This window comes from Lithobates pipiens, unplaced genomic scaffold (assembly GCF_037356315.1).
Source record: "Lithobates pipiens isolate NorthernLeopardFrog02 unplaced genomic scaffold, aLitPip1_a1.2 Scaffold_19, whole genome shotgun sequence".
NCBI lineage: Eukaryota > Metazoa > Chordata > Amphibia > Anura > Ranidae > Lithobates > Lithobates pipiens.
In genome coordinates this window covers 144,678,399-144,704,497 of record NW_027507764.1, presented here as the reverse complement: position 1 = coordinate 144,704,497, position 26,099 = coordinate 144,678,399, and the positions used below count along the sequence as shown (strand labels likewise).

The following is a 26,099-nucleotide window of genomic DNA, read 5'->3' as shown; positions in this document are numbered from 1 at the left end:
AAGAGCTGAAAACTGCTGTTCACAAATGCTCTCCATCCAATCTCACTGAGCTCGAGCTGTTTTGCAAGGAAGAATGGGCAAGAATTTCAGTCTCTCGATGTGCAAAACTGATAGAGACATACCCCAAGCGACTTGCAACTGTAATCGCAGCAAAAGGTGGCTCTACAAAGTATTAACGCAAGGGGGCCGAATAATTTTGCACGCCCCACTTTTCATTTTTTTATTAGTTAAAAAAGTTTCAAAAATCCAATAGATTTCGTTCCACTTCACAATTGTGTCCCACTTGTTGGTGATTCTTCATAAAATATAAACATTTTATATCTTTATGTTTGAAGCCTGAAATGTGGCAAAAGGTTGAAAAGTTCAAGGGGGCCGAATACTTTCGCAAGGCACTGTAGGGCTGTGCCCCAGTATGTCAAAAGCCTAAATGCATCCCTTATATAAGAATACATTTTTATTAAAAGTATACACCAAAAAAAACAAAAAAAAAAAAACAAAAAAACTTTTTCCTCTTGATTAATAGTGACTCCTATCAAAGTAAATTTTATTATCTTCTAGGTTAATATAAATTCTCACAATGCTTGATAATTAGTAATACATGTTAATTATTAAAACCTAGGATGAGTAAGTCGCCAATTTACAATTCATATTCTTGTAACTGTCCCAAATAAGACACAAAAAGGAGATGGGGAGGAGAGGCAGACTGATTGTTGCCAGCCCTCCCATTGTTTGGCTTATATGGAAGAATCCGTTAGATCTATTTCATTCAGCCAACAGGCTAAATAAAAGAAATCCATATACTGTATATGTATAGCCAGCTTAAGGTAATCAGCCGCGTCAGGTTTTTTCCCCCCATCTGTGTCCCATTGGAGAAATTTCCCCTAATTTCCCGTCCCATATCTACAACAAGAAGTGGGAGGAAATCCCTCCAAAGTGACTGAAATCCTTGGTCTTCGCCAGGGTCATTAAATCTAGGGGGTCATTTACTAAAGGAAAATCCACTTTGCACTGCAAGTGCACTTGGAAGTAAAATCTCTGTAGATCTGAGGGGACATGCAAGGAAAATAAAAAACAGCATTTTAGCTTGCCCATGATTGGATGATAAAATCAGCAGAGCTTCCACTCATTTCAGATCTACCCCTTAGATTTAGAGCAACTGCACTTCCAAGTGCACTTGCAGTGCAAAGTGGATTTGCCTTTCAAAAATGACCCCCCTAGTGTCCCCTTTGGAAGATTTCCCTCTATTCCTGTTCTGGTGACAACTGAAAATCTGGGATTCACCTACACTTGCACCACTTCCTGATAATAGTCACCAGAACAAATAGGGAGGGTGAATATTCCTTAGGGAGACACAGATCACATAAAAAAACTGACTGTTTTTCCAATCCCTCTCTACTTTATCCAAATTGATTAAAAAAAAGTTTTGTCTTCAAATCTACTTCAGGTTATGAAGATGAGGGGGGAGTTAGGGTGTTTTGTAGTTACGAATACACTTCCTGTCCTATGGTGACAACACTGCTCCACCATAGATATATAGTGCCTTGAAAAAGTATTCATATCCCTTGACATTTTACCTATTGTGTCATGTTACAACCAAAAAAGTAAATGTATTTTATTGAGATTTTATGTGCTAGACCAACACAAAGTGGCACATAATTGTGAAGTGGAAGGAAAATGATAAATGGTTTTCAAATTTTTTTTACAAATAAATATCTGAAAAGTGTGGGGTGCATTCAATACTTTGAGGAGCGGCTGGTTTTAATGGGCTTACCGTTACCTTCTTCACCTCGATTTACATCTAGGGGTTTCCCGTGGTAGATGGCCCAAGAACTATAAAGACTGAGGACAGATCCGCTTAAAAGGATTTTTATTTGCAAAAACGTAGTTAACAAACAGTCTCACAGTATAGGATCAGAGGGTTTAGGTGAAAAGTCCAGGTATTCTTAATGTCAAAGACAGTATAGGAGAACTCTCTTACTTTGAATAAATCCAGAGAATAGCCATTCACAGCTGGATCTTCACCCTAATTGGATAGTCCTTCTCTCACCAGGCCTAGCAGCCAACAGAGTACTTGAGTCAGGAACAAGTCTCTGCCACAGACTTTATTATAGAACACATGTAAGAAAACTTGTAGAACGTTCATGTGGTACCAGTATCTTGCAGCCGGTCCGGCGATACCGCACGGATTGGATTCACTTAGGTCCTTAAGCTTTACCAGGCTTTTGTTGAGAAAACAACCCTTGCATGGCCTTCTCTCGAAGAGTCCTCCCCTGGATAACTTCAAAGTTGCTGGGCCTCTCCACAACCTGAGAAGGCACCGGACCACCTCCAAATCCTTCCTTTAGTTTTATCGCCTCGGGCTAGCCAGCCCCGAGACGTAAAGTCGGGTGGATCATAGGTGTCCTGGGGGCTGGTCAGGAGGACCAGGACCATGCAGTCAGAACATACTTCTGGACCAGAACCCTGAAAACACGTGACATCCGCATCTTAAGTAACCTCTCCTAGAAGGCACAGCAAGAGTGACACTCCCACTGGGCTGACTCAGAGAGAAAGTAACCTTAAAGCACCCAACCAGACTGTGTTACCATGCCTGCCAGAAGTGACAGTGCCCCCCGTGGCCAGGCAGAACACCTTGTAGTCTAGTCAGACTGATGTTGAGGTCAAAATTTGGAGCAATCAAACCCAAACCAAACTGCGGTTTAGATTTAACATTAAATTTCAAAAACACATAGCGCGTGCTCTTCAGGAGCTGGAGCTACACGTATGTATCCACCAGCTTTGGACATCTAGCTAATTAAATGTTTGCCCATTCTTCAATGTAAAATAGTTCAAGTTCTGTCAGATTGTATAAAGAGCGTCTGCGAACAGCAATTTTCAAGTCTTGCCACAGATTCTCAATTGGATTTAGGTCTGGACATTGCCTGGGCCATTCTAACAAATGAATATGCTTTGATCAAAGCCATTCAATTGTAGCTCTGGCTGTATGTTTAGGGTCGTTGTCCTGCTAGAAGGTGAACCTCCACCCCAGTCTCAAATCTTTTGCAGACTAACAAGTTTTCTTCTAAGATTGCCCTGTATTTGGCTTCATCCATCTTCCCATAAAATCTGACCAGCTTCCCTGTCCCTGCTGAAGAAAAGCATTCCCACAACATGATGCTGCCAAGACCATGTTTCACTGTGGGAATGGTGTGTTGAAGGTGATGTGCAGTGTTAGTTTTCCACGACACATAGCGTTTTACTTTACTACAATGTAAAGTAGTGAGTGTACAGCTTGTATAACAGTGTAAATTTGCTGCCCCCTCAAAATAACTCAACACACAGCCATTAATGTCTAACCAGTGGTAACAAAAGTGAGTACACCCCTAAGTGAAAATGTCCAAATTGGGCCCAAAATGTCAATATTTCGCGTGGCCACCATTATTTTACAGCACTGCCTTAACCCTCTTGGGCATGGAGTTCACCAGAGCTTCACAGGTTGCCACTGGAGTCCTCTTTCACTCCTCAATCGAGACAACACGGAGCTGGTGGATGTTAGAGACCTTGAGCTCCTTGATCTTCCGTTTGAGGATGCCCCACAGATGCTCAATAGGGTTTAGGTCTGCAGACATGCTTGACCAGTCCATCATCTTTACCCTCTGCTTCTTTAGCAAGGCAGTGGTCATCTTGGAGGTATGTTTGGGGTCGTTATGTTGGAATACTGCCCTGCGGCCCAGTCTCTGAAGGGAGGGGATCATGCTCTGTTTCAGTATGTCACAGTACATGTTGGCATTCATGATTCCCTCAATGAACTGTAGCTCCCCAGTGCTGGCAGCACTCATACAGCCCCAGACCATGACACTCCCACCACCATGCTTGACTGTAGGAAAGACCCACTTGACTTTGTACTCCTCACCTGGTTGCTGCCACATGCTTGACGTATATCTTGGTCTCATCAGATTACAGGACATGCCCTTAGTAATCCAGTAATCCATGTCCTTAGTCTGCTTGTCTTCAGCAAACTGTTTGCAGGGTTTGTGTATCATCTTTAGAAGAGGCTTCCTTCAATGACAACAGCTATGCAGACCAATTTGATGCAGTGTGCGGCCTATGGTCTGAGCACTGACAGGCTGACCCCCCCCCCCCCCCCTCAACCCCTGCAGCAATGCTGGCAGCACTCATATGTCTATTTCCCAGAGACAACCTCTGCATATGAAGCTGAGCATGTGCACTCTACTTCTTTGGTCGACAATGGCGAGTCCTGTTCCGAGTGAAACCTGTCCTGTTAAACCGCAGTATGGTCTTGGCCACCGTGCTGCAGCTCAGTTTCAGGCTCTTGGCAATCTTCTTATAGGCTAGGCCATCTTTATGTAGAGCAACAATTCTTTTTTTCAGATTCTCAGAGAGTTCTAGGCCATGAGGTGCCATGTTGAACTTCCAGAGACCAGTATGAGTGAGTGAGAGTGATAACACCCCATTTAAAACACCTGCTCCCCATTCGCACCTGAGACCTTGTAACACTAACAAGTCACATGACACCGGGGAGGGAAAATGGCTAATAGGGCCCAATTTGGACATTTTCACTTAGGGGTGTATTCACTTTTGTTGCCAGCGGTTTAGACATTAACCACCTTCAGACCGGACCATTTTGCTGGTAAATGACCAGAGGTCTTTTTACAATTTGGCACTGCGCTGCTTTAACTGGTAATTGCGCGGTCATGCAATGTTGTACCCAAACAAAATTTGCGTCCTTTTCTTCCCACAAATAGAGCTTTCTTTTGATGGTATTTGATTGCCTCAGCGATTTCTATTTTTTGCGATATAAACGTAAAAAGACCGCAAATTTTGAAAAAAAATGATATTTTCTACTTTTTGTTATTAGAAAAATCCAATAAACTCAATTTTAGTCATACATTTAGGCCAAAATGTATTCAGCCACATGTCTTTGGTAAAAAAAATGTCAATAATTGTATATTTATTGGTTTGCGCAAAAGTTGTCACATCTACAAACTAAGGTACGTTTTCTGGAATTTACGCAGCTTTTAGTTTACGACTGCCTATCTCATTTCTTGAGGTGCTAAAATGGCAGGGCAGTACAAAACCCCCCCAAATGACCCCATTTTGGAAAGTAGACACCCTAAGGAAATTGATAAGTGGCATGTTGAGCCCATTGAATATTTTATTTTTTTGCCTCAAGCGATTGAATAATGACAAAAAAATTTTTTTTTTTTTTTTTTTTTACACAAAGTTGTCACTAAATGATATATTGCTCACACATGCTATGGGCATATGTGAAATGACACCCCAAAATAAATTCTGCTGCTTCTCCTGAGTACGGGGATACCACATATGTGGGACTTTTTGGGAGCCTAGCCGCGTACGGGGCCCCGAAATCCAAGCACCGCCTTCAGGCTTTCTAAGGGCGTAAATTTTTGATTTCACTTCTCACTACCTATTACAGTTTTGAAGGCCATAAAATGCCAAGATGGCACAAAACCCCCACAAATGACCCCATTTTAGAAAGTAGACACCCCAAGCTATTTGCTGAGAGGCATTTTGAGTCCATGGAATATTTTATATTTTGCCACAAGTTGCGGGAAAATTACAAACTTTAATTTTTTTTTATTTTTTTTTCACAAAGTTGTCACTAAATGATATATTGCTCACACATGCTATGGGCATATGTGAAATGACACCCCAAAATAAATTCTGCTGCTTCTCCTGAGTACGGGGATACCACATATGTTGGACTTTTTGGGAGCCTAGCCGCGTACGGGGCCCCGAAAGCCAAGAACCGCCTTCAGGTTTTCTAAGGGCGTAAATATTTGACTTCACTCCTCACTACCTATTACAGTTTTGAAGGCCATAAAATGCCAAGATGGCACAAAACCCCCACAAATGACCCCATTTTAGAAAGTAGACACCCCAAGCTATTTGCTGAGAGGCATGTTGAGTCCATGGAATATTTTATATTTTGCCACAAGTTGCGGGAAAATTACAAACTTTTTTTTTTTTTTTTTCCACAAAGTTGTCACTAAATGATATATTGCTCACGCATGCCATGGGCATATGTGAAATGACACCCCAAAATAAATTCTGCTGCTTCTCCTGAGTACGGGAATACCACATATGTGGGACTTTTTGGGAGCCTAGCAGCGTACGGGGCCCCGAAAACCAAGCACCGCCTTCAGGCTTTCTAAGGGCGTTACAGTTTTGAAGGCCATAAAATGCCAAGATGGCACAAACCCCCCCCAAATGACCCCATTTTGGAAAGTAGACACCCCTAAATTTAGGGGTACACTAGTGAGACTAGGTAATAAATGGCGGGTGCCCTGAAACTATAAAAAAAATAACTAACCAACCAGCGTCACCTGTAACAGTTATATGGTGATCACTGGTGAAAGGGTTAACTAGGGGGCAATCAGGGGGCTTTATGCGGTAGTATATGGGGGTCCCTGGCGCTATAAAAAGCTGCGGCGAACCTAAATACCTACCTGCCTAACTAGCGTCACCTGTGACACTAATACAGTGATCAGAAAAACGATCGCTTATTAGGCTGGGTTCACACTGGAGCGATGTGGGAACGCCACGAATCCGCGGCGGGTTCCCGCATCACATGCCTCCCGGCGGCAGTTCACACTGCCCTATGCGAACTGCTGGGAGTGTCAGTGAAATGTTAATGACACCCCCAGATCAGTTCGCATATCACAGTGCGATCTGCAAACTCGGATCGCATGGTGTGAACACCCATGCGATCCGATTCTGCTGCGGACCAAAAAAAGGGTCCCGTGCGAGTTTGCGGCGGGTGCGGCGGGTGCGGCGGGTGCGACACGAATTCAGCCATACTATCTGTATGGCTGAACTCGAATCGCACAGAGATCGGATGTGATTTGCACTGCAGTGCGGTGCGAATCACATCCGTTCTCATAAACCGCTGCAATGTGAACCCAGCCTTAGTGACACTGGCGACGGGGGGTGATCACGGGGTTAAACCTTTATTGGGGGGGTTAGGGGGGTACCTTAGAACTAAAGGGGGCTAACCCTAACTGCCCTAACAGTTATTACAGTCACAAATGACACCCGCCGGGTGATCAGGGGGTTAAACCTTTATTAGGTAATAAATGGCGGGTGCCCTGAAACTATAAAAAAATAACTAACCAACCAGCGTCACCTGTAACAGTTATATGGTGATCACTGGTGAAAGGGTTAACTAGGGGGCAATCAGGGGGCTTTATGCGGTAGTATATGGGGGTCCCTGGCGCTATAAAAAGCTGCGGCGAACCTAAATACCTACCTGCCTAACTAGCGTCACCTGTGACACTAATACAGCGATCAGAAAAACTATTGCTTATTAGGCTGGGTTCACACTGGAGCGATGTGGGAACGCCATGAATCCGCGGCGGGTTCCCGCATCGCATGCCTCCCGGCGGCAGTTCACACTGCCCTATGCGAACTGCTGGGAGTGTCAGTGAAATGTTAATGACACCCCCAGATCAGTTCGCATATCGCAGTGCGATCTGCAAACTCGGATCGCATGGTGTGAACACCCATGCGATCCGATTCTGCTGCGGGCCAAAAAAAGGGTCCCGTGCGAATTTGCGGCGGGTGCGGCGGGTGCGGCGGGTGCGACACGAATTCAGCCATACTATCTGTATGGCTGAACTCGAATCGCACAGAGATCGGATGTGATTTGCACTGCAGTGCGGTGCGAATCACATTCGTTCTCATAAACCGCTGCAATGTGAACCCAGCCTTAGTGACACTGGCGACGGGGGGTGATCACGGGGTTAAACCTTTATTGGGGGGGTTAGGGGGGCACATTAGAACTAAAGGGGGCTAACCCTAACTGCCCTAACAGTTACCACAGTCACAAATGACACCAATGCAAAAAAAAAAAATAATAAAAAAGCAATTGGTGTCACTGTGACTGGGGGGGCAGGGGTAATTGGGGGGTGATCGGGGGGTAAAGGGGGGGTGTGAGTGTGCCTGGCATGTTCTACTGTATGTGGGGTGTGTTGGTGCAACTCACTGAACCTCTCTCCTCGGTGCCGGAACGAAAACTACCGACACGGAGGAGAGAATACATCACTTCCTCTCCTGTGTTTACATTACAGGAGAGGAAGTGATGTCACCGGACATTTTCATTCGCCGGGAGCGATCGCGAGGGGGTGGCCATAATTGAATGGCCGTCCCCTCGTCCGGGATCGCTCCCGAACGAATACCGACCGCCGCAGGCACCGGGCGGGGGCCCGATCGGGCCCCCGACCGGCGGGCAGGCAAGGACGTACATGTAAGCCCTTATGCCTGCCCGTGCCATTCTGCCGATGTACATCGGCGTGCGGCGGTCGGCAAGTGGTTAATGGCTGTGTGTTGAGTTATTTTGAGGGGACAGCAAATTTACACTGTTATACAATCTGTATACTCACTACTTTACATTGTAGCAAAGTGTCATTTCTTCATTGTTGTCGCATGAAAAGATATAATAAAATATTTACAAAAATGGGAGGGGTGCACTCACTTGTGAGATACTGTAAATACTTTTTCAAGGCACTGTAGCACAGTAAATGAGGGGTGTCACCCTATGAACTGTGTTACTGGCAGGATCACCAGAAAACAATTTCAGCCACCCTACGAGATGCGACAATTTTATTCCCAGAATGAAAAAAAAAAAAATTGCCATTATGGACAATCCCTCCTTAAACTACCTATGTTATTCAAAAACACCTGATTTCTCCACAGAATGTTCACCATAAGCTTGTTGTAGCAGAGCTAAAGTTCCATTTGCGCTTTTGCCAATTTTAATGCAAAATTTGATGTTAATCCGCTGCTCCAGAATCCTGTCACTCATTTTCCTCCAACAGTGCAACACACGTGTCATTTCTTCTACTACTCCATAAAGACTGAGTCAACTGCTCTACGACCCAGGCGGATGCAAATTAGAACGTGAGAACACAATTGAGTGCGAATGGCTGTGTGCTACGCCACGGGCATTCTGGGAATTAAATTGTCAAACCTTGTATGCAAAGACTGATAAGCTGCAACATACTGTATTCAGTGTTTGTTCTCAGGTTTAGATATACTTTAACCATCTGCTGACCGCTCAAATTAAATATACTGCGAGCAGAGGTCAGGTGCAGGCGCAATCACGTACCTTTGCATTGGCTCTTTCTCCCATGTTCAGTCGTGCTCATGCATGCGCCCCTGCTGACCCATGCTGTGATTGGACACAGCATGAGTTTGGCAGCTGATTTTAGCCAATGATTTTGGCTGAATTCAGCTGATCAGCTGTGTGCAATCACACACAGAGTCCGGTGTTTACAAAAACACAGAACTCTGTGTACAGAGAACAGCGATCTTGCTGTTTCTTCTAACTGCAGAGCAGGGAGAAAAGACAATCAGATAGTAAAATAAAAGCACCACTCATTACACATAGTTAGGCACACAGTTAACCCCCTTGATTGCCCCTAGATGTTAACCTCTTTCCAGCCAGTGTCATTAGTACAGTATTATCCCTGATCACTGTATTAATATCATTAACAATGTCAGTGTCAGTTAGTGACCGCCCAGATAGTGGTCTGTTAGTGCCAGATTGTCTGCCATGCTATTACAGCCCCACTATAAGTCGCTTGTCACCACCATTACAGTGTAGCATCTACAGCTGTCTAAATTCTATTTTATATATATATATATATATATATCAATATATATATATATATCTCAATCAATCATAGTTTGTAGACGCTATAACGTTTACGCAGACCAATATACACTTACTGGGATTTTTTTCACCAAAGACATATAGAAGAATACATTTTGGCCTCAATTTATGAAAACATTTTATTTTTTATTGGATATGTTTTAGAAAGAAATTAGAAATTTAAAAAAAATCTTCAAATACATTAATAATAAAAAGGTCAGGTCTGAGCATGTAGCCCCTTTAAAAATAATCTAAGGAGGGTGACTGGGGACAAAGAGAAGGCAAATTTATTAAATCATTTCTTCAGCTCTGTGTATGCAAAGGAGCATGGGAGAGCTAATGTCCATAATGGGGTAGTAGTGACACAGCCCCAAATGATCCACAATGGCTCAAAAGTGATATGGTCCAGGAATATTTAGAAAGAATAAAGGTGGATAAAGCACCTGGACCAGATGGCATCCACTTATGGATCCTAAAAGAATTGAGCTCTGTCATTTCAAAGCCGTTGTTTCTAATATTTAGGGACTCGTTAATAACTGGAATGGTACCATTGGATTGGCGTAGGGCCAACATGGTGCCCATATTTAAAAAGGGATCAAAGTCTTTACCAAGTAACTATAGACCTGTTAGTTTACCTTCTACAGTGGGGAAAATACTGGAGAGTTTAATAAAAGACCACATAGACGAGTTCCTACTGGGAAAAAATATTTTAAGCAACAGACAGCATGGATTCATGAAAGACAGAAGTTGTCAAACAAAGCTGATTTCTTTTTATGAAGAGGCAAGTAAAACCTTGGACAGATGGGTGGCTGTGGATGTGGTATACCTGGATTTTTCAAAAGCGTTTGACACAGTTCCCCACACACGGCTCATGTGTAAGGTAAAGTCTACAGGCTTGGAAAGATCAATTTGTAAATGGATAGAAAACTGGCTAAAAGACAGAATTCAGAGAGTAGTGGTAAATGATTCTTACTCTGAATGGTCTAAGGTTATCGATGGTGTACCCCAAGGTTCAGTGCTGGGACCCTTACTTTTTAATACCTTTATAAATGATATTGGGTCTGTAGAGTCTATGCAGTGGAATAACGTCCTTACAGGATGTCTCCAATTTACAAGCCGACCTCAATGCACAACTATGTGGCAAATGAGGTTTAATGTTGATAAATGGAATGTTATGCACTTGGGGGCTAAGAACACACATGCATCATACATACTAGGGGTGGTATAACTTGTGGAATCAATGGCGGAGAAGGATCTGGGGTTTTGGTAGATCATAAGCTCAATAATAGCATGCAATGCCAAGCTGTGGTTTCCAAAGCGAGCAAAGTCCTTTCCTGTATTAATAGGGGTATGGACTCCAGAGAGAGAGATATCATTTTCCCCCTGTACAAATCATTAGTACGACCTAATCTGAAATATGCAGTTCAGTCTTGGGCACCAGTTCTCAAAAAGGATATTGGGGAACTGGAGAAAGTGCAGAGAAGGGCAACGATACTGATAAGAGGCATGGAGGAGCTCAGCTATGAGGAAAGATTAGAGGAAATTAATCGATTCCCTCTTAAGAGGAGATTAAGGGGGGATATGATCAACATGTACAAATACATAAGTGGTCCATATAGGGAACTTAGTGTTGAGTTATTCACTTTAAGGTCATCATAGAGGACAAGGGGGCACTCTTTACATCACTCTAGAGGAAAAAAGATTTCATCTCCAAATACGGAAAGACTTCTTCACAATAAGAGCTGTGAAAATGTGGAATAGACTCCCTTTAGAGGTGGTTCTGGTCAACTCAGTAGATTGCTTTAAAAAAGGCCTGGATTCTTTCCTAAATGTATATAATATAACTGTGTACTAACATTTATAGGTAAAGTTGATCCAAGGATAATCCTCTCAGGGGATCAGGAAAAAATGTTTTTCCCCTGCTCTTGCCTTCCTGCGGATCAGCTGTGGTTGAGGAAATGAGTATATGGGAGTGTATTAATTATTATTTTTATTTTGGTTGAACTGGATGGACTTGTGTATTTTTTCAACCTGACTAACTATGTAGGAAAAAAAAATAAAAAATAATATATATATATATATATATATATATATATATATATATATATATATATATATATATATATATATATATATATGCTCTATTTGTATATATATAAAAAAAGAAAAGATAAAAAATGTAATTTACATACAGTGTTGCATGTTGCATGACTGAGCAATTGCCAGTTAAAGTAGCGCAGTGCTGAATAGCAAAAAATTGGTCTAGTCACAAAGGGGGTAAAACCTTCTGGAGGTCAAATGGTCAAAGTAGAATTCCATGATAAAGCTAACTAATCTTAAAAATGGTCAGAGCCTTCACCTATTGTGACTAACTTGTGTAAGAAAGATCTGTATACTTACCTATTTTCAGCCCACTCCGGTCTGCTTAAATAATCTACCTTATGTCAGCCAACGGCAGCTGCAGAGGTGAGAGCGCCTGACAACAGCTGGTTATGCCTGAAAGCGGTGACGCCACCCATAGGCTCCTATAGTCATCTCAGAGTACTTTGTCATCTGACCTATTGTGCCCATGGATAGATGGAAAAGGATCCCATGTCCCCTAGAAGTGTGTTGATGTTATGTTTGGTGGGCCTGGGTCTTATAGCCATACATTCCCTGGCTAAAGGATATGTGATTAATATTATATCTCAGGTTAATATATGATATAAACATATATATTATTAATTTTGGAATGTATATAATCTTTGGATATTTAGTGGCATGACCTGGAATTGGTTATCTTTATCCTGTTTCTAGATGGCCCTATGAGAAGGAGCTCTATCCTAGCCAGAGACCCCTTACAATTATTTAGTCTATATATCTCTCCACTGGACTAAGGAAGTGGAGGTTGTAAGTAGATTCTTGATTTCTCCTATTGTGGAAGTTCCTAAATGGTCCTCATTTTTATTTTTTATATTTCATTTGGAAAGACACTATTACTCTGGTCCTGTATTGATTGAGCTGTTTCCATCTGGCCCTCCTTGGGATTTGCTGCCACTAACCGTTGGTCCTTTGCCACTCTCAATATTCTGAAGGCATTATGTAAGTTATGCATTGGTATCTTTCTACAAATGCATATAATAATCTTGCGACAATGATATTTGATTGTTGTCAATGACTGATGAAATTAAAAGATTTTCGCATTGATGATGTATGCCTCTACATCCAAGAGCACTTGGTCCTGAGGAAGCAGTCAAAGCGAAACACGTTGACCTCTGATGTTCTTGGAGTTTAAATACAAATTAGTAGTCTATATGTACTATACTGGTCCTTCATTGTATATAGGGCCTAGAACTTAAAGCTTTTCTTTTAACTATGCGTTTTTAATCTTAATACATTTTGTATAAACTTTTTTTTTTACCTATCTAAGTGTATGTCCCATTCGTACCAGTCCAATCACAAATTTTTGGTTCTAGCGAGTATATGGATGTGGTACATTTTTTAGCAGTCCGTTTTTTCTATTGGTCTGTCGTGTGTTTGAGGAACCTGCTCAGTCTGTGCCTTGATGATGTGACTCCCATGCACATGAGTTGAAGTGACATCAACGTGGCCCAGCCATTCAAGCAGCCAATCAGAGCAAACCCGGAAGGAAGACCGGGAGAAGATAGGAGCACCTGAGCACTGACAGGGCAGGGCTGGAGGGCATCCTTTTGTGGCAATGTGCTAGTATGCAGTGTATAATAGCACATTATGGCGCAAACTTCCAGGGGGCCTATTTAAAAAAAAAATTGTGACGTTTATTACCACTTTAATTATTAATACCCACAACAATTTACAAAATAATATAACTGCCAGAAAAGCTGATTATACAGTCAGATATTTTTGGCTCTTTGCTGAGTCCCACATCATTTGCATGGTTTCTGTTCTAAGAGTTACTTCCTTTGGCTATATAAACATGGAAATAATGAGTAAAATAAAGAAATAGGCAGCATCCTGTGCCCAACAGCCAACATATCATTTGGCTGGTAAATCTGTTTTGCACATAGTGGAACAAACGTCTATTGTGTCCGAGGGACTCTCAAGAAAAGACAAATTTTTGTACGTAAAACTACAAGAAGATGGAAAAAAAAAAGCTGCAAATGAATATCCATTACCGTGCCACCAGACAACTGCAGCAACAACAGACGGAGCCATCTGTCACATTCCTCTGTTATATGAGAGGTGAGTTCAAACCAGGATGCTATTCAAGAAACTAAAGTGCTAAAGTCGCTGTTTTTACAGCTAACTGCAACAACTGCCAGTAATGGAGAGGAAACTAAAAAATGTTTACAAAACCAGCACTCGCAAGGGGAACCGTCACCTGCCACTTCAAGTCAACTATTTCACAGCAACTTTCCAAATATATTGCATCACAGCTGTTAAACAGCCCATGTTTTTTTTTTTTTTTATGTCAATTTAAAGGCCAACTGAAATCATAACCGATGTTTGGATTTTATATTATTATATATTATATTATATAATATATATATATACATTTTTTTTTTTTTGCTGCACACTGCATATTATGCAGTTTTGCATAGCCCTAGCTCCCATTGACTGCGGCTTTGAAATTGTGCGACTTCATCTGAAATAGCACGATTTCAAAGCCACATGTCAGTGCGACTTGGAAGACATTAGTGCGGTTTTATGCAGATTTCTATGCAAGTCGCACCCAAAATAGCTGCAAAATCGGCGTCGCACTGATTTGAACAGTGCGTGTGCTGGCAATAGAATGTGACTTGTCATGCGATTTGACCTGTCAATCCCATGATGACAAGTCGATCCAATGTGAATGAGGACTAAAAAAAAAAAGTCCCTGACCCTTTCCAAAAATGCAGCGGTTGAAAACTTTAAGGCCTGGTTCGCACCTCTGCGTTTTTTGTTGCTTTTTTTTTTGCAGAAATGCACTACAGTCCATTTAACATGGTTTCCTATGGGACACATTCACACCCATGCTTTTTTCAACTGCTGCGTTTTTGGAAAGGGTCAGGGACTTTTTTTTAGTCCTCATTCCCATTGGATCGACTTGTCATGGGATTGACAGGTCAAATCGCATGACAAGTCGCATTCTATTGCCAGCAAACACACTGTTCAAATCAGTGCGACATCAAATTTGCAGTCGACCTTTGGGTGAGACTTGTATAGAAATCTGCATAAAACCGCACTAATGTCTTCCAAGTCGCACTGACATGTGACTTTGAAATCGTGCTATTTCAGATGAAGTCGCACAATTTCAAAGCCGCAGTCAATGTGAGCTAGGGCTATGCAAAGCTGCTTTTTTTGCTTTTTTGGTTTAATAGACTTCAATGGAGGAGCTGCAGAAAAGCATGTAGTGCGTTTTTGCAATGGTTTTGCCACAATTTGCATTTTTTTTATCTGCCCAACAACAAATTGGTCAAAAAAAAGCATAAAAAATGCAAAACGCAAATAGCAGCAAAATCTTGGTAAAATTGCTGTTAAATCACACATGCAAAAATGCACATCAAAAACCACTTCAGATACGGATCAAAAGGAAACTGCATAGGTGTGAACCGAGCCTAAGGCCCCATTCACACCTGCACAACCTGGGAACGCACGCAGAACCGTGCCCGGGAATGTGCAAAAAAACACTTGTGGTGCTTACTGTGCCATTAATTGTTAATGGCACGCCAAAAGGCTGCTAGAAAATGCACGTTTTGTCACACAAAAGCACTAAAAGGTTTGGTAAAAAAGCGTGAAGCTCTACGCCAGACTATTTTTGATTCTATTTTTATTCAAATATTTTATGAATTTATTTATCACAGGTACTTATATAACTCCAACAATTTATGCAGCGTTTTATCTATATATCTATTGTACATTCACATCAGTCCCTGCCCTTAAGGATCTTACTATCTAAGGTTCCTAACCTACATTCATACATACACATACTAGGTACAATTTTTACAGAAGCCAATTAACCTAACAGCATGTCTTTATTTATTTTTCTAAGCCAGCATTATGAATGTTATCAGTCACTTACAATGCATCATGTATTTGACCGTAAAGCTGTAGTAAAGCTCGTTTTGTGATGTTTACCTACAGGTAAGCCTATAACAAAGCTTAGCTGTAGGCAAAATGAATATCTCCTAAAACATGCGCCGTTTAGGAGATATTCATCCCAGATGCAGCCGGTGATGTCACCAGCGCATGCGCTCTGAAGGTTTTTGCATAACGTGGCCTTCTGCGCACATGAACCTGGAAGAAAGACCGGGGGAAGATGTTAGCCCTCTCAGCGCTGACAACACACCACTGGAAGGCTTTGTTCCAAGGTAAGTATGAGGGTCCCAGAGACAGCAGGGACCATCCGGATTGCGCAGTGTGACTCACGCATTGCGTAGTAGGGAACCGGTAAGTGAAGCCACAAGGTTCCTCTACTGAAGATGGTGGGGGGCAGCACCCGAGAGCCGAGCGACAGATCAGCTTCGGGTGCGGACATTGCGGGCAAGTCAGCAGCTGCAGAAATTTGTATTCGACTTTTAAAAAATAAAAATTTCAGTGGACCTCCGCTTTAACCAGCCACGGTTTATCATTTTAAGCCAACCATAGATGGATTGGATCTCGGCCAGTTCAGTAGGGACCGGCCGAGACTTAAGCCAGCTATTGCCAGCCTGGTTTTACCGACATTGATACATTGACTAACATCACTACAACCAGCATGTTAGATTTCATGCGATCAATGCTGGTGGCTATAGCCACCAGTAGCGACCATTGTGTTCTGCTGTCAGGGAAGGCTTCTCATGCTCCCTGCTGGCAGAACACAATAGCCCCACAGGAGTGATTCCCCCATCACTACTAACTGTGCTGATTGGGGGATTGGGCCACCCACAGAATTGCACATCTATGGCCTGCCTAAGAATTAACACAATCTAAACAAACATGAAAAACAGCAAGTGTACAAAAGAAGAAAAAAAAAAGCAGAGAGACTAAAAACATTAGGACATAAGGCAAATTGTGTTGTCTATGCGTTGGCACTGTGTTGGGCAAGCTTTCCAGCACAGCCCAGTACCCATGATGTGAATGGGCCCTTATACAGCATGATGAACAATTAATATCTATAACACATCAGGATTGTTATACGTTGGACAGACAATGATTAACCTGTGAATTGATAAGTATAGCTCACAATATATTGCGGTAAGCTATACAGTGCATATTTGGGGTCACCATAGCAGGATACATTTAGGTCTCCTGCTGGACTCTGTTCATCTGTGCAGTGTTATAAAACAAGTTAGGCTCCAAGCAACACTGCTGCTCATAAACGGCCGTTTTTGGGAGTTTGGGGCGTTTTTTTTAACAGCCCGTAAACCCCCCTCTCTGTTATCCTATGTGTCCATGCACAGATTCACGTTTTTGGATGTTTATCAGCAGTGGAGTTTAGGGGCTGTTCTCTGAATGCCATAAAATCACGCTCAGGAGTTGTTTTGTCTGACCACAAAAAATGCCAAACGCTCATAAACACTGATTAACGTTGATAAACGCTCAAAAAACATGGCTAATCAGCGTTTAACGTTTTTGATCGATTGGAAAAAACAATAAATAAAAAACTCTATTAAAGCGGGATTCCACCCTAAAGTGGAACCTCCGCTGATGGGAACCCCCCCCCCCTCTGGTGTCACAATTGACACCTTTCAGGGGGGAGGGGGGTGGAGATACCTGTCAAAGACAGGTATTTTCACCCACTTCCGGGCATAGACTCCCACGGGAGTCTACGCCATTTCCTGCCCTGCCGCGCTGTCTGCTGGGACACACACGGGTCCCAGTGACAGCGCGGAGATTTTCTATTGCGCGGCGCGGCTCGCGCATGCGCAGTAGGGAACCGGGAAGTGAAGCCGATTCGCTTCACTTCCTGATTCCCTCACCTAGAATGGCGGCGGCAGCAGCCGAGGCCCGAGCGGTCGATCGGCCTCGGCTGCCGGCATCGCTGGAACCCGGGACAGGTGAGTGTCCATTTATTAAAAGTCAGCAGCTGTAGTATTTATAGCTGCTGGCTTTTAATAATTTTTTTTTGGGCAGAATCCCTCTTTAAATACCATTGCAAAAATGTTAAAAAATTTTGAAAAACTACTAACTGCAAAGCAACTAGCGTTTTATAACTATATTTTAACGCCCAGTGTGCATGGAGCCTTAGGCCCCTTTCACACTGGGGCGTCGGTGGTACTGTCGTTTTTTTCTGGGGGCTTCGGCCGCTAGCAGGGTGCTTTTAACCCCCGCTAGCGGCAGAAGAAGAGTTAAAACGACCAGCAAAGCGCCGCTGCAGCGGCAGAACGGCGGCACTGACAATTAATTTCAATGGGCAGGAGCAGTTTAGGAGCGGTGCATACACCTCTCCTACCGCTCCAAAGATGCTGCTTGCAGGAGTTTTTTTAACATCCTGCCAGAGCATCGCTTCAGTGCGACATGTGATTCATACTGAGACTGCAGGGAGCTGTTTTTCAGGAGCTTTACAGCCGATATTTTTAGCTCAAAGGCGCCTAAAAAACGCCTCAGTGTGAAAAGGGGTCTTATGCCGCGCACACACGATCTGAGTTTTTGCTCAAGTTTAGCTTGCATACACACAGTCAGTCACAAAAAAGTTCTCTGAACTTTCGACCGTCATTAACGCGGTGACGTACAACACTACGACGAGCCGAGAAAATTAAGTTCAATGCTTCGGAGCATGCGTAGAAATTTTGCACGTCGGAATTGCTACAGACGATCGGACGATCGTGGGCGGCACAGTGGTGTAGTGGTTAGCACTCTCGCCTAGCAGTAAAAAGGGTCGCTGGTTCCTATCCTAACCATGACAATATCTGCCTGGAGTTTGCATGTTCTCCCTGTGCCTGCCTGGGTTTCCTCCGGGTACTCCGGTTTCCTCCCACACTCCAAAGACATGCTGGTAGGTTAATTGGCTTCTGTCCAAAATTGGCCCTAGTATATGAATGGGGACCTTAGATTGTGGGCTCCTTGAGGGTAGGGACCGATGTGAGTGTGCAATGTACAGGGATAGGGACAATTGTAGACACTCAGGTTGAACTGGATGAACTGGTGTCTTTATTCAACCTTACTAACTATGTAACTTTTTCCAGCGGAAAAATAGAGAACCTGCTCTCAATCTTTTGCTGGCAGAAATTCCGCCAGCAAAAGTCCGATGGAGCATACACACGGTCAGAATATCTGACCAAAAGTTCTCATCGGACTTTTGCTGGCGAGATTTCCGATTGTGTGTACAGGGCTTTAGAGTGTATGCAGGGGCAGAGGAGTCAGACAACTGTCACGTCTTTCCAGCAATCTGATAAGAGCATACCTGTGAGAATGCTGGAGGTGGAGGTGCTGGTGGCCCACCTGGTGGAGGTGGAGGTGGTGCCGGAGGAGGTGGAGGAGGAGGCACGGGCATGGCTTGGGTTTCTGGCTAATCTTCAGCCCTGGAATATAACAAAAACACAATACTTTAATTTCCTTATTGTCAATTTTCAAGCTGCAGTAATAAGAATATTGTACAATGTAACCACACTTTCCTTTATACAAATTTTCAGGAATGTCCTCCAGTGATGTAATTAATCTGATATGCGCATTTCAGCTGCGTTCCTGCATGCAACGCCTTAGTCACTGGTGTTACCTTCCACCTGATAAAACACACCTGTCTGTCACATGAACTCTTTTTTCTTCTTTCCACTGGACTGTGTAATGTATGCTAGAGATAAGCCCCAATCTACCGCCTACTAGTCTGCTGAATCAAAGGGCAAGTAACACAAAATACACTGCAGATTAAAGACTACTAAGAAAACATCTTTCCACCTTAAAGTAGTCCTAACCCTAACTGAATGATATTTTATTTGCTAAAGCACTGCGTATAAAAAAAATGCAATTTTTTAGTACAATATTGCTTTCTTATTATTCTTTAACCCATTATTGAATCCTAGCTACACATAATTGTTTTGGACTGGCTTCTTGATGGTGACAATGGTGGACTATGTATGTACAATATGCATCAGCACAGCAACTTTATATAAAAAATAAACCATTTAGCTTTGACTAAATTTAAATAATGCCCTTTCTATAGATGTAGGCCATTTATGTAACCCCCCAAAACCCTGGCTGAAAAACTCCCACAGCTCCGCTTGTTCGCACTTTCCACCGCCACATTTGGTACTTTTTTGAGGGGGAGTGGGTACCTGTGAAAACTCCCACTTCTGGGTAAGATTGTCGCATGGTGATCTACAACATTTTCGGGCCCTCCTCTTCGCCCACCGCTGCCTTCTGGGATACAGAGCTCCCAGAAGATGATGGGACCATTCAGAAATTGCAGAGTGACTCATGCATGCACAATAGGAAACAGGCTGTGAAGCTGCAAGGCTTCACTTCCTGTTTTCCTTACTACAGATGTAGGCACCTGCACTAAAAGCCGATTGGCGAATCGGCTAGGGGTGCCAACATCACTGGATTCCTCGACGGGGGGGGGGGGGGGGGGTGATTGTGCAGGCATGGGGGTATGAATGCACTGGGAATGTCTTAGCAATAGGGCAGAATGGGATGATGCCATCTCTGGGAGTTTCTTAGTCAGTCTTTGGAAAGTACATAAATGGCCTACATCTATAGCAAGGGCATTATCCAAATTTAGCCAAAGCTGCACAGTTTATCTACGTGCACTCCTTACCTACATTACTTGCAGGGTGAACTAACCCTTTAAGGTAAATTAAGTTAAAGCGAAGCTGTAGCCCCCACCAAAAAAAAAGTCAGTAGCTACAAATACTGTAGCTGCTCACTTTTACTATTACGGCACTTACCTGTCCAGGGATCCCACGGTGTCCTCACCCAAGCCATTTCTTGAATCGGCTCTCGGGTGCTAGCACCGCCATCCTGGGTAAGGGAAAGCAGCAGTGAAGCCTTGCTGTGCTTTCTCAATGGGCCGGTTGTGGCGAGGGCCGAACTTCGAACTGAGTTTGCCACAGCAAACTCAGTAGGAAGTGGGAGTGGGTACCTGTCAAAACCAGGTACCCGCTCCCTCCCCCCACCAGGTGCCAAATGTGGCACTGGAGGGGGGGTGGGGGAAGCAGACAAGTGGAGCTTCCTTTGTTGGATGGAGCTCCGCTTTAAGGTTCTAATATTATGACTGTTGAATTGGATGGCAATAGTAGCTCACTGGTGGGTTTCACTCGATGTTTGCAATTGTTCTTTAATCCTGCTGAAATTTCTAGGGTAAGGGTTTCATGCACATGGAAGAAAAATATGCTGCAATCAGAACTGTAATGTGTACTTTATGGATCTGAACACAGCTATATGTTATTCTATGGGCCCATTCACACAGCTTCATAATCTGGAGCTATGTTTAGCTGGGTAAAAAAAAACAAAAAGGGAAAAATCTGCCCCCAGGGTCCTACATATGGACCATATTTGCATGTAGCATTTGTGCGAAAATTTTCATGTGTACAGCATTAAGTGTAAATGTATATTAAATCGCCCTGAATCATAAGGACACTAGGCAATAGGAGCTGCCTGTGTCCCAGCAACCTAGAAAGCTACAAGATAGGGAAAGCCTGCATCCTAGCAACCAAGCATGCCAGATGGCAGGAGGTCATCTTTTGCACTGTACGCATGTAAATGTTAGCACAAATGCTGTGTTCAGAGCCATATGTTCTTTATGGTTTTGAATGCAGCTCTATGCTATGAGCCCATGCACATAGCTGTACATGGCTCCATAATCTGGAGCTGTGTTCAGCTGCTTGTAAAAAAGAGAAATTGGCATCCACTGTACTGCATATGGACTGTACCTAATGCTATACACATTTATTGTAACATTTACCTGCCTACAGCATTTAGCGTGAATGAATGTTATTAGCCCTGAATACCAAGGAGCTACCTGCATCCTGGAAACCAAGGATACTAGGTGGCAGAAGTCCCTTACGTTCCAGCAACATAGGGTAGAGGTAGGGGAGGTATGAGACCAAGCAACCATGGATGACAGGTGGTAGGAGAAGCCTATGTCTTCATTTGCACTGTACTCTGTACACGTTAGCTCAAATATGTGTACAGTACATGGACCAGGTTTTACCAAGACCTTACTGCCAGCAAGATCCTATACAGAATCATACGGCTGTGTGCAAGAGCCCTAAGGTGATAATGAGCTCATGTCTACAAGTACTTTTAAGCCTAGTGCACACAATCTGAAAAATACCGCTTTCGAAGAGATCATACGATAATCCGATTATGACAGTTCATCCAAAATTATCCAAATTGACAAACACAAAAAAACGATACCAGAACGTACGATTTTTGTTTTAATCACTTACCGCCCGCCGTATAGCAAAATGACGGGGGCGGGTGGCACTCTTGTTCTGGACAACGCCATATGATGGTGCCCCAAAACCGCCGCTCTCATGCACTCGCGGGGCACACAGCGTGGCGATCGCAGCCGCACTGTGTTCTTAGGACACGATGTGACCCCGATCTTGGTAAAGAGCCAATGACAGGGCTGTTTACCCATGTCCAATCACAGTCGGTCACTTGTAAAGAAGGAAGTGCTGTTTAAAGAGTTACACTGACAGAGCATTTCCTCATAGGGGAGACCTGTACAGGTAATCAGAGCATTGATCATCAGTGCCCGTTTACAGTACAGCAGTGCCCAGTGACACCAATCAGTGCCCATCAGTGATGCTTTTCAGTGTCCATAAGTGCCTGCTCACCGCCTATCTATGCCACCTAGCATTGCCAACCAGTGCCACCTATCTCAGTGCTCATCAGTTTTGCCTATCAGTGCCCGACAGTGCTGCATATCAGTGCAACCTAATCAGTGCCCTTCAGTGCTGCCTCATCGGTGCAGCCTATCAGTGCCCCCATATCAACTGATATCAGTAAAGCAGAAAAATTACTTATTTACAAAGTTTACTGACAGAAACTAAGAAAAACTTTTTTTTTCTCAAAATTTTTGGGTCATTTTTCATTTTCAACAGTGAATAAAGTGGTTGTAAACCCTTACAAACCACTTTGACCTACAGGTAAGCCTAGATTAAGGCTTACCTGTAGGTCCAAGAAACATCTCCTAAACCTACACGGTTTAGGAGATATTTACTAAAAGACAGCTACAGCTGTCTACGGCGCATGCGCCGTAGACAGCGGCGCGCAGGCGCACTATCGCCGTTAGCGGCATGCCGCTGCTAATGGCGATATGCCGTTAGTGGCGGCTCCCGTGTGCATGTGAGTGGCCGGAGCAGCGATACCCAGAAGAAGATGGACGCTCCGGACTACAGGGGACAGCGGTGACATTGCTGAGTCCTGGGTCAGGTATGTGACACATAATGGGCTACTATGCGATGCATAGTAGCCCATTATGCTTTACCTTTGCAGGGAGACAAAGAGGAGGTAAACCCATAAGGGTTTACTTCCTCTTTAAATACCATCAAAAAAAGCTCTGTATAAAAAAAATTAAAAAATAAAGATATCATTTTTATATGGTTACAGTGTTGCATTACCGCACAATTGTCATTCAAAGTGTGACAGCGCTGAAAGCTAACAATTGGCCTAGGCAGGATAGGGGTGAAAGTGTCCAGTAGGTTGTATTCTGTTGCATGAGAAGTTTTGTATCTTTAGTAACCTCTTCATTTTTGACATGAGACTAGCATACAAAAAAAAAAAATATAGATGATCATTCCTCAGATATTCTCATCATGCGTACAAGAGAACTAAAAGAAATATCACTGCTGATAAATAAGTAATTCATATGTAGTGTTATATAATGAATCAAACTATTTATAAAGAAAGATTTATATTAATTTGCTCAACAAAATGTATAATGAATGGTTTAGCACATGAATCCACAACAAGCCTAGATATATTGTTAGGGCAAGTTTAATGTAATTTATCAAGTTCTCTGTAATTAGATAAATTATACCTTTCCATAATTAACTATCAATGATAGGAAATGATAACTTTGCCTGCAAAAGGGAACTGGTTCACATACTATATACATCTGTGTTCTACTAAAACAGAAGACAAAAATTACAAGGTAATAGAATAATAGTCTTACTGAATCTTTTGTTTACCACAGAAAGATTTAATCTTTCTTATTTCATCCAGAGAAAATAGCTGAATTGTTATAATAATTAGGGTTTCACATGTTTCTCATAAAAAATAATCAGGTGTAATACCTCACTTCCCCTATATATGTAATACCATGGCAAGAGCAATTACACTAAACTGGATGTGACAGTTCACAGCCAACCGAAAACCTGACACTGCTGTAGTGTCCAATAAAGGTTCTCAGAAGCTGTTGCATTAGCAACTACTCATACACAAAGAAATTCAGTGTTTCTACCCATACACCACGATATTAGTAGAGTTCACGGGTGCTTGATCCACAGCCGTTTGTCTGAGAGACGTAGTCCATTAAGAAGATTCGCACAACCAGTTGTTGCTCCTAAAAATCTTCATATTTATTAGAAAAGTCACAGTGTACAAACGAAAATAAAATCAGTTGACGTGTTTCAGTCTACAAGGCCTTAGTCATAACTAAACTACAAGGCCTTGTAGGCTGAAACTTGTCAACTGATTTTATTTGCATTTGTACACTGTGACTTTTCTAATAAATATGAAGATTTTTAAGAACAACAACTGGTTGTGAAGACCATCTTAACTGATTAGCAACTACATACATTTAGTTTTCCGAGGGGCAGCAATTGCCAACAGAGGGCAGCCATTGCCAACAAAATCAAATGAATGCAAGAAGCAACCAGTTGTGCTGGGGCCCACCGCAAGCAAAGTCCACTGTATATGTGACATGAGATGCTCTGTAGCTCAATCTCTTAACCAGACATCTTACAACAAACACACATTTTTTCGTAAAGACAACAGTGATTCGTTGCAACCAATTAAAATCCTACTCTGGCTTTGAAAGAGTAAATTGATTCGATGTTATAGGTTAAAGCACTTCAAAATTAGCAAGAAAAAAAACTAAAAAACGTTTTAATAAATAAGGGAAACAGTAGCCCTTTTCTCACAACATAGCCCAAGAAGCCCCCCTTTGTGCACCAATTCTGCCAAGATAATAGGATCTTTAGGAAGACATCCATGAATGTAAATACAGAAAAAACAGGGATAGTGTGCTTTTAGGTGTATATGACACGTCCCCTAGCCAGGGTTCCAGTGATATTCTCACAGATACCTAAATAAATAAAATATATTAAAGGGTAGGGCCAGCCAAAACTTTTATTCTTAGTTTTGGCTAGAGAGGGAAAGAGCCCCTGTCAGGTGTTTATTTACACCCAGAGCTCTGTAAGGGAGATTCTCCTCACTTCCAGTACTGCTGATAAAATTTGAACAGACAGGAGTGAGAACGTTGCAGCAGCAACACAAACCTCAAACCTAACTCCACAAAATCTAAAATTCCCCTCTGCAAGTGGGGCTGCTCCCACACTGTATGAGTTAACTGCTTGTCTAGGTCTAGGGGACAGTAAAAACACTTTTACTTACCTGATCCTTCGCTCCCCAGCAGATGGCACTCCCCCATGCTCCTGCGGTTGACTGTCAGCATCCCCATGTCCAATGTAGGGCTATGGTCCCTGCATCAGTCTTGGTGGTGTAAGCCCTTGTACACACGGTCGGAGATTTCCACAACCAAATCCGTTGGATTTTGTCCGTCAGATTTAGTCTGATGGATTGTGTCCGAAACTGTTGCATACACACGGTCGGACTAAGTTGTCGAAAAATCCGATCTTTCAGAACGTGATGGCGTAATTTCGTTATGATGGGACTAGATTCAGGCTAGTAGCCAATAGCTTTGATGTAGGAATTTGATCTGAGCATGCGTGGCACTTGGTCCGATCAAAATTCTCTACACATGATCGGATTACGTCCGACCGGCCCAGTTGGTCGGGAAATATTTCCAACATGTTGGAAAATTGGGTCCGACGGAGATTTGGAAGGAATCAGTCCGATGCATACCACACACAGTTGGATTATCTGACGACACGGTCCGATAAGACGCATTCCGACAGATTCTCCGACCGCGTGTACGCGGCATAAGAGGACCTGAGACCACTGAAGCATGGGTGAGAAGAGGCTGTGGAGACCAGCATAGCAGAGTAGAGAATCCTGCAGGAGTGAAGGATAAGGCAAGTAAAATTGCTTTACCAAGTCCCCTAGACATAGACAAGAGTGCGGGTTTCTTCGAAATCAGCCTTCAATAAAAACACTTTTTTTTTTAGTGGAGTAGGGGGAAGGCTATAACCCCTGCCAGGTTTATATTCCTGTCTGTTGGAGATTTTCCCTTACTTTTTTTTGGTATTACTGTTCACCAGGTTTTGTTGTTCCTGGATTGGGTTTTGGAGTTTGGAGACTTTGAAAAATGTTGTAAGAGAAGAAATCTCCAACCCGGAATCCAGGTCTTGAAGGAGGCTATCATGCTCTGAGTGCAGGT

At 42.9% G+C, this 26,099-nt stretch overlaps 1 protein-coding gene across 3 annotated transcripts in view; it reads right to left on the bottom strand.

The window, feature by feature from the left end:
- WIPF3 (WAS/WASL interacting protein family member 3) overlaps positions 1-26,099 on the bottom strand; it is a 119,231-nt gene that overhangs the window by 53,806 nt on the left and 39,326 nt on the right. For all 3 annotated transcript variants that reach the window (XM_077491362.1, XM_077491363.1, XM_077491361.1), the window contains exon 2: positions 18,996-19,113. In XM_077491362.1, the coding sequence (XP_077347488.1) occupies positions 18,996-19,085 (90 nt within the window). In that variant the 5' untranslated portion in view covers positions 19,086-19,113. The remainder of the gene's footprint in view (positions 1-18,995; positions 19,114-26,099) is intronic.